At 36.6% G+C, this 15,921-nt stretch overlaps 1 protein-coding gene across 2 annotated transcripts; it reads left to right on the forward strand.

The window, feature by feature from the left end:
* The first annotated feature begins 2,063 nt into the window (after positions 1-2,063).
* Positions 2,064-7,557, forward strand: LOC131026367 (nudix hydrolase 14, chloroplastic). Of its 2 annotated transcripts, XM_057956236.1 has the most exons (7): positions 2,064-2,374; positions 3,379-3,484; positions 4,460-4,537; positions 4,900-4,992; positions 5,081-5,173; positions 5,709-5,807; positions 7,039-7,557. In XM_057956236.1, the coding sequence occupies exons 1-7, from the start codon at positions 2,112-2,114 to the stop codon at positions 7,270-7,272; spliced, it is 966 nt and encodes a 321-aa protein (XP_057812219.1). In that variant the 5' UTR covers positions 2,064-2,111; the 3' UTR covers positions 7,273-7,557. The 2 variants fall into 2 exon arrangements, with proteins under 2 accessions (XP_057812219.1, XP_057812226.1); XM_057956243.1 differs by lacking the exon at positions 4,460-4,537.
* Positions 7,558-15,921: the final 8,364 nt, after the last annotated feature.

Raw genomic sequence — 15,921 nt, forward strand, 5'->3', positions numbered from 1 at the left:
TGTGATTGAGGCTATCTGCTCGATTAAAGTTCCGAGTGAGAATAAAGAAGACAACTTGTACTGGGCTCATGATGAGAAAGGAAGATATGGAGTGAAGTCAGGGTACCTTCTTGCAACTGATTTTTACAAAGTTCATCAACAACATTCGACACCGCACACCTCGAGGCTGCTTTGGAAAAAATTGTGGGGACTGCACATTCCTCCCAAGGCTAAGCACTTCGGATGGCGAGCTTTGCATAATTTTTTTGCGGCTGACGGTAATTTATTTCGCCACCATGTTCCATGTTCGGGAATTTGTTTTTGGTGTAAGCAGGCTTGGGGCTCTACCTCTCATTGTCTTCTTTGGTGTCATAAGGTGCGATCTCTGTGGATTGCAACTGATTTTTGGGCCTTGATTCGCCCATTTAAGCAGCTGTCATTGGAGGATTTGTGTCGGGTGGTCGAGGATGTGATGGGTTGTCAAGGTTCGGAGAGGTGGATCTTCTTACTTTGGTTTGTGTGGAAGCACCTGTGCAATATTAAACATGGGGATAAGGAGAAGATGCAAGGGTTTTCTTTGATTACTGGTGAGATCATGTTGAATGAATATCAAATGGCTAGAGACCGAGTCATTTTTGAGGAGCAAGCTCTTCCGCACGAGGGGGCCACCTGTTGGTTTCCGCCGCCGCCGAAAGTCCTTCGTTTGGACGTGGACGTTGCTTATCAGGATGAAGGACGGCGAGTTGGGGCTGGTTTCGTGCTCCGCGACTCGGCTGGTATCATTGTGGCGGCCAGCTATCAGCAAATCGGCCATACGGCCACTATGCTCCTCGGCGAGTTGCATGCGATGATTGTTGCTATCGGTTTCTGCTTAGCCAACGATCTCGGTCCGGTGGTTCTCTACTCGGACTCTTTGTTGGCTATTCATTCAGTGCTTGATTCTCATCATGGTTCGGACTCCCTTTGTGATGATTTGTGGGAGGTTTTTGCTCATGCCCGGAAGCACGTGGTTCTCGATTTTTGTCATGCTCGGCGTGAGGCTAATAGAGCAGCGCACACGTTGGCTTGTTTTGCTTTCTCTGTTAATGGTGTAATGATCTGAAAGTCGGGGTTTCCTCATTGGCTGTCGGATATTGCTCTTTCTGATTTGTCGTAATATATGTTTTCTTTCCCTAAAAAAAAAAAAGCGGGTACGGATGTGTTTATAAGAGTGTGTGTACAGTGTATTTGCTCCACGCAGTATAACAAAAATGAGGCAACTTTCGGAAACAGAGAACTCGTGATGATTTGATTCGAAGTTATGTGTGAATTGAAGTGATATTCACGGTGATTGCTTTCATGGAAGAGTATATTGAAATATAAACTTTAGAAATAACTGTTCTGGAATTGCAATAATTAAAAAGCATAAAATATTTAAATTTGAAGTTAAAGAATTTTTTTTTAAAAAAAACCGCATTTGAAATTAAGAACTACCCATCAATTGAAAGTTACAATAACAAGCCTGGTTTCACAAAAAGTGACCAAATATTACTCCTCCGTCCGTCCACATAAAATATAGGAATTATTGTCCAAAAATACTTAAAATTTGTTAATTTTTTTATTTGTAACATGTGCCTTTTTGGGGACGAGATCCAGTGTCACACAATTTTGTGTGTGCCACTGTGTTCCATGTTTATATCTATCATTTTAAAAATATTTTTTATAAAAATAACATGTATTATAATACTATGAATTATATTTAATTTTTATTTCAAAAAATTATTTTTTTTTAAAAAGTATATACCATGATTTTGAATTTATCAATCTATTATTAGCTATAAAAGTGAAATTAAATGATAAAAAATAATTATATACCCTAGATTGATGAAATAAACCCTAGTTAATAATTACAAAATTAAACTAAAGCATAAAAAATTGAAATTGAAGAAAAAATATATAAAAAAAAATAAAATTAAAAATGGGACATAAAGTGAGACATAAAGTATGGTACACTAAATCTCATTCCCCCTTTTTTTTTTTTAATTAAAAAATTGATTTTCTATATGGAGAAAGAAAAAGAGTATTTCCATATTAACACATCATCATATTAGGTGAAAATTCGTCGACGAGGCATTAACTAAATTGTTGTGAAAATGAGAGCACTTTCGCTTCTTCCCGCACAGCTTGTGCTCACAGTTTCGAGGCGCGTTCTCTCCACCAAAGGCTTCAACACATCACTCACTGAGTCAACTCGTTTTCCCACTCGACCTCTTCATAGAGCTACTCGAATTCGGGCTTTAAAAATGACCACCGAGTCGACCTCGCCAGAACTCACTCATGCGATCACCCTCCCGGCTCAACTCGACCAATGCGTCACCGTTGTAGCCGCCGCCGGTGTCTCAGAGTCTGATTTCAGGCATGTCTTTATTCTCATTCTTTCATACTTAGCTCAATTTGCTGTGATTTGGGAATTATTTATATCGGCAAATCGTAATTTACGCTTGTGGATTTGATATTATTCTGGTTGCCATTTGAGCGTTGAGTTCTTATTAATTCGAAGTACGGCATATCAAAGTTTTCCTATAGAACATGAATTCGTGAATTTAGTTAAGACGTTCTTGTCATATTATGAATATGCTAGGTTGAAATAATAGGGGGAGCCGAGTTTTAAACCTTGATTATCACTGAAATATTTTTGCATATATGCCCTTCAAATTGTAAGCTTGTTGATAGATGATAATTTTTTTTTATAATAATTGTAGTTTTACATTGTTTAAATTTGTACTCATACTTACTTTTCCCAGCAGAAAAGCAATTTGTGTATGCTAGTGGCAAGGATTTATCAAAGGGTAAAGATGGTTGTGAACGTACATTCACATAAAAACCAGGAGTATTTGTCTGAAGTCTTGCTTTGACTTTTTCAATGTTGCTAGCTGAGAATGAAGCTGCAAAAAAGAATATAAGAACTGAGATACAACTATTTTAAGTTTCATGCTCATTGCAATTCTGAGAGAACATCCTTATGTGGGATAGCAAAAGAAAAAAAGAAAAGTTGGAGAATCTAATTGTCATTTGAAGTTAAAAGGAGCTCGTATAGCTGACGATTTGTTGTATGGTTTCCATCTAGCTGCTGAACTATTGTTAGTTTAACATATAAGCTAGCATCACTTACACTTTGCTGTTGCTGAAGTACCAAATACGAGAATGAGGTGTGCAGAAAAGGTTGCATTAGTGGTATCAACCATTTATTGTTTTGACATGTTTGATGCTTGTACAATTGATAGGCTACACTTACCATGTTCTTGTTATGGGTAGGGAGCTTGATATACTAATACGGTTTACCTAAGTACTACTAGGTTCATTGTGACAGATCATGCATTACCTGGTTGTCTGATTTTAGTGAGTCTATTTCTGTTGCAGGAATGCCATAGAATGTTCTTTATTCAAACAATGGTTGAAAAACATTCAAACAGAAAATGGGCTGCTTTCTAATGGAGACATGTCTTTAAGACAGGTTATCATTCAGGTTTGTAAAAGATCTCAATCCATCAAGATTGCAGCTATTACTTTTATTGGTGTATTAAGAATTTCCTAATTAATTATACCTATGTATGTTGGAGCAATATGAAAGGATTCCAGAATCACATTCTTTTCTATTTTATGTGAAATAGCACAAGGGCAAATGATTAAGTTTAACCCTAGCTGGTACTACAAACTTAGATATGAGGATGATACTTATGGGTTAATGCATATAATATCATGAGTTTTGCCCGAAATCCATTTTCCCCACGATCTTTAAAAATTCCATTTTTTATCAAATACTTTGACATTTGTTCAATTTCCCCACGATGTTTTTTTTACCCTCAAATCGGAAACGACGTGGCGCTGATGTGGCTCACCGGCACACGCCATTCCGATAAATTAAACGATGCGTTTCAGTTTAAATATTAAAACCCTCGTTTCAGCAATCAGCTCCACCAATGGGCGAAGCAAGGGCGCCAACAATCGGCGCAGTAATTTGGAAGACTGAAAACACGAAGCAATCGGCGCCAGCAATCAACGAGCAATCGGCGTCACTGGTTTAGAAGATCTCGACACTGGTCAGGAGAGGAACCCTTCGATAGAGGTGGTGGAAAGAAAAGCAATCGTTTTTTTCTAGCGTCAAAAGCAATCTTTGATTTCATTTTGCCCGATAAAAATGAGAAATTAACAGAAATTAGGGTTTTTTATTATGATTTAATATTATATGTCTAATTTAAAATTCATATATATTCCGCGTCAGTGTTACGTGTAAAATTAAATCCACGTCACTGCTATGTCATTTTTCCGGTCATCGGAAAAAAAATCATGGGGAAATTGAACAAATATCAAAGTATTTGATAAAAAATGGAATTTTTAAAGAACATGGGGAAAATGGATTTCGGACAAAGTTCGTGATATTATATGCAATTAACCCTACTTTTATCCTTAAAGTTTGAGTTTTTAAAATTTTTAATGACAGGGAATAGACATGTTTGGGAAGCGTGTTGGATTTTTGAAGTTCAAAGCAGATGTAGTTCATAAACAAACAGGGAATAAGGTACCTTATGTCCCTGTAATGAGTCTTTCTTGACTAATGCTCCTCAGTATTCAAATATATTGTTTTCTCTTTTACCTTTCTTTCTTTATTGATGCACTTTATCAAAAGAACCTCGAGTAAAGTTGGCTAATGGATCACTTAGGTGATGGAGAACAATGGATTGAATGGTTGTTTACTTGTACCTCCTAGAAAATATGCTTAAAGTCGTCTAATCCCAGGGTGGTGAGAAGTAGGAAGTTTAGACAAAAAGGGTGAAGCTGGGTGAACAATTTCTTTTATAACTTAATATCCTTTGTTTAATGTAGAGTGATTCTCTATTTGTTAAACCAATATACGATCATCTATTGTACATAAATGGATAGGTTCCAGGAATAGTGTTTGCACGAGGACCAGCTGTTGCTGTACTGATCCTGTTGGATTCAGATGGAGAAACATATGCAGTGCTGACAGAGCAGGTAGTTTAATTATTTTTGTTCTAAGCAATTAAACGTTACCATGAACTTATATCTCCTGTTCCTTGATCAACTTCTTCGAACATGGAAGGTCAGGGTTCCTGTTGGAAAGCTTATGTTGGAATTACCGGCTGGGATGTTGGATGATGACAAGGGTGATATATGTGGAACAGCTGTTCGTGAGGTCTCTTTCTCTGCATCTTTCATGAATTTATCCCATATTACCTATCTTCTTCTGTTGCAACTGATATTTACTTCATGAAATTGTCTATATACGGAGGACTTCAGAATAAGTTAGTAGCAATTATTCTCAAACTATCAAATTTCACCCTAGTTCAATGCTCTGTTTAGGAAACAACATCATAGTGTTCTGTGTCATATTTTCTTGTTATTGTGAATACATGATAAGCCTGATAGGAAGCAGATTAGTCTAATAATGCTTAACAACAAACTTCATTTCTCAGAATCTTGAAGCTACTCTTTATAATTAATCTGAAGGCGTTATACAGATCTTTTTTCAGCAAGGGGTTTTGTATAGGATGGGAATGGTAAGTGTTAAATGTTCTTACATCTCAATGATTCTGTTTTGATCAGAAACTTAATGCAATATAACTCCTAATTCCCATAGGTTTGTCTTCATTTTTTCTTTTATATTCTACAAAGGTATATGAGTTTAAGTGCAGCTACCTGCCATACACTTATTTGATCTTGTCTGACAGGTTGAGGAGGAGACGGGGTTACACTTAAACATGGACGATCTAGTTGATCTTACTGCCTTTCTAGACCCATCAACTGGAAACCAAGTATTTCCATCTCCGGTGAGAGTCTTTTAATTATCTTACGTTACATTAAAAGTCATGTCTTATTTCGTTGAGATAGATCTGGTGCTTGAATGTATTTATGTTGGTGCATTTATATTTATATGCACTAGTAAAAGATGACGTGCATTCGCACGCAAAAGGAATAATTTAATAAATAAATTTCGATGAGTGCAATTTACATATATTTCTATAGTAACATTTATCGCTTTAATATGTTTCTAAATCAACCGTTGGATAATTTTTCAAAATCATAATTTTGAAAAACTCATAAATTTGAAAAGAACTCATCTATATAAACAATAAAAATAATTAAAATATAATTTAATTAATTAAGGCTCGCCTATATTTGTTAGTCATTAGAAAAAAACAACCAACATGAAAAGAAAATTTATATGAAAGTATTTATGTTCTAGGTTTTATGTATACATAATTTTGCCAAGAATTCTGAAAATTAAACTTCTAATAAAACTATTAAATAGATACTTTGACTTGTAATCCTAAAACTAAAATTTATAGAACATAATAATACTCCCTCCGACCCTGAAAAATAGTCTCTTTTTGCTATTTTGGTATGTCCACAAAAAATAGTCCATTTCCATTTATAAACACTAATCTACAACATATTACCCTCAATATATCAATTTATTTACCTATTCGATGACATGGTATGCCTCTTTTTCTACTTACAATATAATTAATTATCATTATTAACACTACCATTTAGACGAGATTCTTTCTCCACGCATAATACACTCGTTTACTTTTATTAAAACTCGTGATGTCCCCTTGTAGAACTATTTTTTGGGGACAGAGGGAATAGTAATTTGTATGGATGAAGAGTTCTAATGGTACTACTACTTAGAGAATTATTAGAATACAAAATTTAAATAATAACATATGTCTAAATTTATTATAAGTATAATATTATTAAATTATACTATTGTCCTTAAGTTAAGTAAATCATAGGGATATATTAGGCAAATCAAAATTTGTTAAACAAGCTTTTTTTAATAGATAGATATATATAGATATAGAGGAAGGATCAAATGACAACTTGTTGAGCCCACTTTCATAGTCATTATATAAAATCACTCTGAATTCATATGTAACAAAGAATTTAGCAAATGTAATACTTGTACTCAGTTCAAGCTGTAACTTTTATTTTCTATTTTTATATTTATTTTTCATCTCTCTTCTTTTCTTGTTCAACTGATAATTCAAATATCAGGGTGGATGTGATGAAGGCATTGGTCTATTTCTATACAGAGGAAGTGTGGATAAAGATATTATAAGACAATTACAGGGGAAAGAAACAGGTCTTAGAGACCATGGTGAACTGATCCAGGTCCGTGTAGTTCCCTATCGTGATCTGTGGCGTATTACTGCTGATGCAAAAGTCCTGATGGCCATTGCCCTCTACGAAATGGCCAAGAGAGATGGCTTGCTCTCACGAAAAGATTGAGCTTGCTGTTTCATGTGGTTCGGGTGATTTACGAATCTCTCCAATGTCATCCGAGATTTGATATAGGCTAGTGCCCGAGATCAAAAGCAACGACATTTGTGGCTAGCAGAACATAAAATGGGTTTAGGTTTCTACACTGTATCGTTGTTCTCCAAGATGTGGGTGCTGGGATGATTGTATTAACAATAGAATTGGTAGGTTTTGTTGCTTGTATTCTAGCAGGGTGGAAATAAATCATATAAGCTCCACCGTGATTTGAGAGATAACAACCCATCGTTACTGCAATCACACCTAAAATTGCTCTAATGATTCTAGGGGTGAGCAGTCTGTCCGGACCGGACCGACGAAACCGAGGATCGAATTTTCAAAAAAATTTGGACCGAACCGGACCAACCAAAACCTTAGGACCGAACCGAAACCGGACCGAAACCGCCATCGGTCCTCGGTCTGGTTCGGTCCAAAACCGACCATTTTTAAAATATTAAAAATTAATAAAAAAATTAATAATATTAATAAAAGTATTAATAAAAACATTAGAAATTAATAAAAATATTAATAAAAATATTAGAAATTAATAAAAATATTAGAAATTAATATAAATATTAATAATATTAATAAAAATATTAATTATATATTTAAAATATATATATTCGATTCGGTCCAGTTTTCGTCGGTTTTGGCCTCCCCGGGACCGGGACCGAACCGAAAAATTTTTGGTCCAAGAAAATAGGACCGGACCGGACCAATACATGGACCAAAACCGACCCGGACCGAAAAAACCGATCGGTTCGGTCCGGTCCGTCGGTTTTGGTCCGATTTTGCTCACCCCTAAATGATTATCTTCTTAGAGATGATACCACCCTAATTTGGGAACTGTATCAACGCACATTTTCTAATGTGTGTTTGCTCATTGTTGATCGATTTTTTGACATCTGTTGTATTTCATTGACTAAATTAAAATCATACTTTACAACTCGCGTCTATCTATTATACTAAAACATAGTTGTGAAGCCAATTTTTTCTCGACTAAATTGTTTGTTTTTTCAACTTCTTATGATGTATTCCCAACTTCAGATCATCTCTTCATCTTCTACTGATGTATTAATTTTCAATATTTTTTCAGCTGATCGGTTTCCCCATATAACTTGCTCAAAGTAATTATTATGATTTTTTATAACATCAACAATACGAACGAACAAATTTTGAAGGAACAAACTTTGAGATATTTAGAAACGTCTACGAAACATTCCTTTGTTGAATGTTGAATTTTTAGCAAAAATAGTCATTGAAAAGGTTTTGAACTGCCACTTCTCGATCACGATGGATCACCTTGCGACCATATACTGAACCTTTGTGGATTGTTGTAGCATTTTAATTTTTGATAAGCTTTGCTACAATATGTTTGATCCATCAATTAATGTTTGACATCACATTCATTAAGTATTTGCTCAAGCTCATCATCAGATGAGCTTGAGTAAGAAATTAGATAAGAAGACCTAGCATGATGATAATTCATACTTATTTTTCTTTCTTGATCGAGATTTTTTTTTTGAAATAGTTGTGTGGATTATTAGTACTGCATACTTTTTAAACAATAAAATGTATACAAAGAAAATCTTATCTGAAAATATATAGAAATAAATCCCCACAGTCCATATCCATATTTTATTTGCAAATTTATAACATCAAATTGCAACCATCCATTTTATCACACCCCGATTTTTAAATGAAGACTCTTTAGCCTGAGATTACGGGATGAAATATAAGAAATGAAGACTCCATGCGTTGAAAACATAGGATTTGCCACAAAGGTTGCACACGGCCTTCATGACAGTTTTGCCGGTTTCGGGATCTTTCACTTGTACTTTTTTGAAGTACACCGAGAAGACGTTGGAACGCAAAGCTCGTTCCTTCTTGCTCGTCGTCGATCGTCTAGCGGCCCGGAGCGGAATTCCAGACTCGTCCATCTTGTCCATCTCGTCCTCCAAATCGATGGCCTCGGCATCGTCTTGTTGAGTTTGGTACGTTGATGGAATTTCGTCATCGGATTGTTGTTGAGCAAGGTGCGCTGCCATTTCAGCATCGGCACGGATTTGTGCCTCCTCTATTTCTTCACTTTCACGGTGATTGGTCACCCTTCGGAATTGAAAAGTAGGATCCTCACTCCCAATATAGGTTGATTTGTCGGGATCATCTCGAATAATAACCCCACATAGACGACGAGGGGCGCATGGTCTATTTCCAATGATAGCTTCGTATTCAACGGGTGTTTTGCCCTTGCCACCACTCGACCAGAGCCGAAACCGAAAGAAGCCATTTTTGTAGTGAGGATGAAAAATGAAAAAAGGAAGAAGTGTAGTAGAGAGAATGCTTAAAGAAAGAGAGATTATAAAAATAGGGTAATAGAGAGAGAGCTTTAGTATAGATAAATGCAGAGAAAGAGAGTAATAGAGAGAGAGCTTTAGTAGAGAGAATTGCAGAGAAAGAGTAGAGAGATAATAGTTCGTGTAAGGAAAATGAAGGGAATTAAAGGTGTGTATTTATAGGAAGAATTTGAGGTGAATTTGGGGGGAGTTTGGGATTTGAATTTGAAATTCAAATTGGACTGCAGCTGCAACCGTTCCCCGTCAATTTTTTGCAGCAAAAGAAGGCTGCCACCAAAAAGAAGGCTGTCACCAAAGCCTGCAAACTGCCAGGCCCGAAAAATGAGGCAGTTCACGGTTCGTGGTTCTGATTCGGTTTCGATGCGGTTCCTGATTCCATGGTTCCGGTTCGAAATAAGGAACCGATAGTTCGCAAAATCAGAATCGTAACTGAACCGTTAGGAGATGGTTTCGGTTCCAGTTTGGAACCGTCTCACACAGTTCTAGTTCCAGAACTGTTTCGGTTCGGTTCGATTCACGGTTCTGATTTTTTTTTGCCATCTCTACTTATGGTTTGTCTTCTTTTATTTATCCGTTTAAGTGATGGCAGAGACTAGTGTTGCCGCCGGTTCAGGAACCGCCAGTTCCGGGCCCGAATCGGCGGTTCAGGGTCGAGAATCCGGCGAACCTGAACCGGCCCGGATGAAATGTAAAGGGCCGGTTTTCTGACCCTGAACCGGCGGTTCTGGGCCGGGCCGAAAACCGGCGGTTCCGGGCTTTTTCCTTTTTTTTTTCAATTTTTTTTGTATTCTTTTTTATGAAATTAAATGATTTGTGATGAAATTTCAAAATTCTAATTCAACTTAAATCTTAAAATATATAATATAAATTACTTGTGTAGAAAATTTAATGATTGTGATGAAATTAAATGATTTATGTCATATTTTTTTAACTTTTATGCAATTAAATGATTTATGTCATATTTTAAAATTAAATGACTTGTGTTGAAAATTTATATTTTATGAAATTAAATGATTGTGAATTTGTGATGAAATTTCCAAATTTTAATTCAACTTTAAATATAAATTATAAACATGTAATAGTTTTTATGTCATATTTTTAAATTAAATGACTTGTGTTGAAAATGTATATTTTATGAAATTAAATGATTTGTGATGAAATTTCAAAATTTAAATTCAACTTTAAATATAAAATATAAACATGTGTTGAAATCGAAAATATAAACATGTAATAGTTTTTATGTCATATTTTTAAATTAAATGACTTGTGTTGAAAATGTATATTTTATGAACTTAAATGATTTGTGATGAAATTTCAAAATTTAAATTCAACCTACAATATAAAATATAAACATGTGTTGAAATCGAAAATATAAACATGTAATATCTTTTATGTCATATTTTTAAATTAAATGACTTGTTGAAAATTTATATTTTATAAACACGACAATTAATATATTTTTAACATAATATTTTGTTATGTCATCTTAATTCTTAAGTAATGCTTGTGCTTTTTTTTTTTATTAAATGACTTGTGTTGAAAATTGAAATACAATAAAAGTACAATAATTCTAACACATTGACAATCAAAATAATGCATAAAAATTGAATTTATTCTATGTATACAAATTACAATCTTCAAAATTGAATAAGTAAACAAACTAACACTAACTAAATAACTAATTCATTACAAGTTTACAATAAATTCCGAAAGAGAGTTGTCTAACAGGGGGGAAAAAAATTAAGGGCTTGAGCTCAATTTTAATATAAATATTAAAATTGAGTGGCCTACGTATCTTCATTGAATAATGAAGAATCAAAGCCCACGTAGTTCTTTTACCTTAACTTACCTAATCGTAGTCCTCGCCGAGCTCGGATCGTTCGGACTCGGTGAATTCATCGTTTGGGCTCTCGTCGGCTTGATCCCATTCATTCTCTTGTTGTCGCAACTCGGCTTTGGACCAATCATCAAGCAACATGGTGGCCTCCATGTTTCGAGGATCCATGTTGATTCTTCTTTCGTCCAAGACAAGCCCACCAACGCTAAATGCTTGCTCGTTGGAGACCGTGGAGGCCGGGACCGCGAATAACTCCTTGGCCATGGTGGCGAGTATGGGATATTCCCTCTCGTGCGTGGACCACCATCTCAAGACGTCAAATTGTATACCACCTACATTTTTTAAAGCAAATGTACTAGACAAATATATATCTAGCTCGTTAGTAGTATAGCTCCTTTGTGTATTCATAAATGAATAAGCGGCTTGAGCCCATTCGTTTTGATCAAAACTACTTCCTAAGGTGGAGGAGCCATATTGACCTTGTGAACTAGAAGTGCCACTTGAATAGTATGAGGGGTTTGCAAGCATATATTTTTGTTCGTAGTCATTAAACAAAGTTCTAAGTGTGTTATCTATTCTATGTTTAATATCATCTAAGTTGGGAAGGTACCATTCTAGCATTTCATTGTTTCTTAATCTTGACTCATAGATATCTCTAAAGGTACCATAACAAATTTCTAATAGACGATAAACACCACTAATTTTCATTGTAGGATCTAAAATCTTAGCAATTAAAAAAACATCGGGAATTTCAAGAAAATATTTAAGCCACTTAATGATCATTTGATATGATACATCCTTCAAATCGTTTTTGTTATAACAATCATTTAAAGCAATACCAATAAACATGCAATGTTCTAAAACTTTAATACTAGTACAATAATAAACACCGGATAAATCCGTGGTAGCATTTTGAAAAACCTTTAAAAGTTGAAATAAACTACCACATTGTTTCCAATAAGAGGGCAATAAAAGCAAGTTAGCCTCGGGAGTTGCTCTAAAAAAATCACATAAATGCTCAACATGTTCCATGGTAGATGCAAGCATGCCAAATGTTGAATCCAACGTGTAGAAACATCTTTAACAAAATTTGTATATCGAATTTTTTTGTGACGACAATATTTTTGCCATTTTTTGTCAATAGCGGCTTTTCTATGCAACATATTAACGGCTTGTCTAATGGGATCAACAACATTATTAATAAGAGTATAAGCATCTTGTACACATCTATTTAAAATATGAAAAATACAACGAGCATGAAAATACCTACCTTCAAAAGAGGGTGCGCACGCGGCAACTAACTCGGGAATGGAGGCGGTGTTGGCGGATGCATTATCAAATCCAACCGAAAATATCTTGTTTAAAATGCGGTACTCATTTAAAACAGAAATAATCAATTGAGCAATGTTAGTAGCATTATGTATTTCATTAAAATCTCTAAATGCAATTAAACGTTTTTGAATTAACCAACATTCGTCAACCCAATGACAAGTAATACCCATATAAGAATATCTTTGGAAAGAATCACTCCATATGTCGGAACATATAAAAAAATTTTGATTTAAATTCTTAAAATGTTTTCGTAAATCACGTTTTCTTTCTTCGGTTTGTCGCTGGATATTTTCGCACATAGAAGTTCGACCTATTTTTTTGGCGGCCGGATTATAAGCATTTTTCATAGTATGTTCAAAAGTAAATTTATCGGCATGTCTAAAAGGCAAATGCTCCATTGAAACATAACGAGCCATGTAATCTCGAGCATTTAGTTGATCAAATTTCCATAAAACATTACCTTGTTCATTACCTTGTCGTTCGAAAGCTTCGGGATGTAGTTGAGTTTGAGTTGTATGGATTCCAAACTCGACAGTGTGTTGTCTCTCCATGTGCCTTATGAGGGTGCCATAACCCCCTCCCGTTTTCCATTGATAAGTAGCATTGCAATAGTTGCAATAGGCAATGAACCTCTCGGGAGCATTTGGAGCATCATTTGGATGTTTAGGAGCGGGTTCCCTCCTAAAATGTTTTGTGAAAATGTTAGAAGAAAGTGATTTACTCTTACCCTTACCCTTACCTCTAGTGGGAGGGATTTCCTCCTCAAAGTGGTGACGTGTTTGCTCGGCTTCCTCCTCCGCCTCTTCGTTACGCAAAGTACGTGCATATTCTTCATCCTCCGCTTCTTGAAGTTGCCTAGCATATGCTTCACCCGCCAAATCGGTAGCCTCCCGGCGTGCGCCGGAAGGTCCTCGTTGAACTGGCACTTTCACCCTTCTCCTAGAGGATGATGATGGAACTTGAATATTTTGAGTAAACTCGTGAGAAGTGGGAGTGCTATCAATATCTTCTTCGTGGTCGACATTGATAGACTTGCCACGGTTACCACGACCATGAGACATGATAACAAATAAACAAGTAGAGAAGAGAATATAGATAATAGAGGTTAGAGAATAATAAGCAAGAACAATAAAGTAAATGAGCAAGTGAGTGTAGTGATAGTGTAATTGAAATATATAATATAGTATAGTATAGTATTTAGTACTTAATAGTAGTACTAGTAGTAATATAATGTAAAGCAAGAACAATAAATTAAAGGAGCAAGTGAGTGTAGTGATTGTGTAATTGAAATATATAGTATATTATTTTTTTTTTTGATGAAATTTTCTCAAATATATAAATAAAGGAAAAAAAGTTACAAAGTAAACTTGGGCATACCCAAGGTGGTACAAGTCGCCAAGTCTCAAGTGAGAACAAGGGACCAAGAAAACGTGAATGCTAATCCTAAGAAAGATAGCAAAGTACATACTTGGCACACCCTTTGCATTTGGATGGTGCCATGAAAAGGTACATGAAGTTAACAATTTCCAAACACAAGTAACAAAAGTGCCGCATGGAATATGGCCCGACGGCCGAGCGAGTGAGGAGCGCGCGCACTGTGTGGATTTCGATCATGTACACTGCCGGGGTGGTTTCCATAAAATTTTCAGCCGAACAAAAGTAGCCCACGTGTACCATAAGGCACATTGATGTACAAGCTGCCAAATGCTTTGAATTTATTGATTGTTGCCGTCCACATCAACCCACAATTTCGAGTTTCCAAGGCATGATTGAAATTATTTTCCTGCTGCCACTCACGGTTGTCCACATTACGGGTTTCAAAACAATGAAAATGAATGCTAAGTGTGCTGGCACCCACAGCCGCCCACTTTTGAAAAAGTCATGAATTTCTTGTCTGCTAGTGTTAACATTGCCGGTCCCTTTTTGACTAATGAAGGTAAAAAAATTCAAAGTATGTCTGCTGGCCCACAGCCGTCCCTTTTTGAATTTTCAAATCAATACATTGATTTCGTTGTCTGTTGCCGTTGGAGAGAGTTCCGACCACCCATTGCCGGTGGGAATTACGTCGGAAAGAAGGAAGGCCCAGGCTAGTAGGTAGAAGATGACTTCTCCGGTGAAAATGCAACCGGAACTTTCGAACAAACTGCCAGAATTTTACCGTTTTTTCAATCTTCTGCAAATCCTTGTGGATAATCGGCAAAGAGCAGTTAAACTCAACAATAACGATGAAGTGAGAGGGCAGTCCCGAAAGCTAAGCTTGGTCCCTCCGGCGTGAAGTATTACCACGGGAGGGATGAAAAATGGGGAGCATAGCCTGAACTCAAGTGCTCTACCACCGAGTAGAAACCATCGACGAGAAGCAACCAAGTAGATGACGGCGAAGAGGGAGAAGGAAGACCCAAAAATAAGCATACCTCCGTCGTGACGTTACACAGCGAGAGGATGAAGGATGGACGGTCTGTCTGCGAACCCAAAACATACTACCATCTGCAAGAAGCTAATAGCCGGATGAAAACCAAACAGGTGGGAGAGCCTCCATCGGAAAGAGAGAACACCTGATAAGCCTTGAACGTGAAGACCACATGAATCGATGGGTGGAGGAAGCAGACCCGAAGGCCAAGAAAAACACTCCCACCGAAAGGAACCCTTGGCAAGTAGCAAAACAGGCGGATGAAGGGTGATGAAGAAGAAGGCAGACCCAAATAATAAGCTTACCTCCGGCGAGAAGTTTCACCGCTAGAGGATGAAGAATGGAGGGTCTGAACTTACGAATAACTGCCGGAAAAAAGACTTCCGGCTTATCCAATCTTCTGCAAAACAAATGATTTCCGGCAAAGAGCAGTTACCTCAAACAGTCGGCGATGGGGGAGAGGGCAGACCCGCAAATGAAGCAAGGCATCTCCGCGAAAGGTTTACCGCGTGAGGATGGAGAAGAAGGGTCTGCCGGAACTCTGAGGCAATTCCACCGGAAGGAACCCATCAGGAAGGAGCTGACCGGCATGAGGGAGGTGAAGAACGAGACAGCAAACCCAACGGAAAAAGCATACCTCCAGGGAATAAGTATCGACGCTGGAGGGTGAATGAGTGAGGGTCGGC

Source organism: Salvia miltiorrhiza, chromosome 1, assembly GCF_028751815.1.
Source record: "Salvia miltiorrhiza cultivar Shanhuang (shh) chromosome 1, IMPLAD_Smil_shh, whole genome shotgun sequence".
In the NCBI taxonomy this organism is placed as follows: Eukaryota; Viridiplantae; Streptophyta; class Magnoliopsida; order Lamiales; family Lamiaceae; genus Salvia; species Salvia miltiorrhiza.

Bases quoted from the DNA above. Each gene is read 5' to 3' on its own strand.
- LOC131026367 (XM_057956236.1), top strand. From the start codon at position 2,112: ATGAGAGCACTTTCGCTTCTTCCCGCACAGCTTGTGCTCACAGTTTCG. The intron at 3,485-4,459 runs GTTTGTAAAAGA...TTTTAATGACAG, and splicing joins TAAGACAGGTTATCATTCAG to GGAATAGACATGTTTGGGAA. The intron at 5,174-5,708 runs GTCTCTTTCTCT...CTTGTCTGACAG, and splicing joins GTGGAACAGCTGTTCGTGAG to GTTGAGGAGGAGACGGGGTT.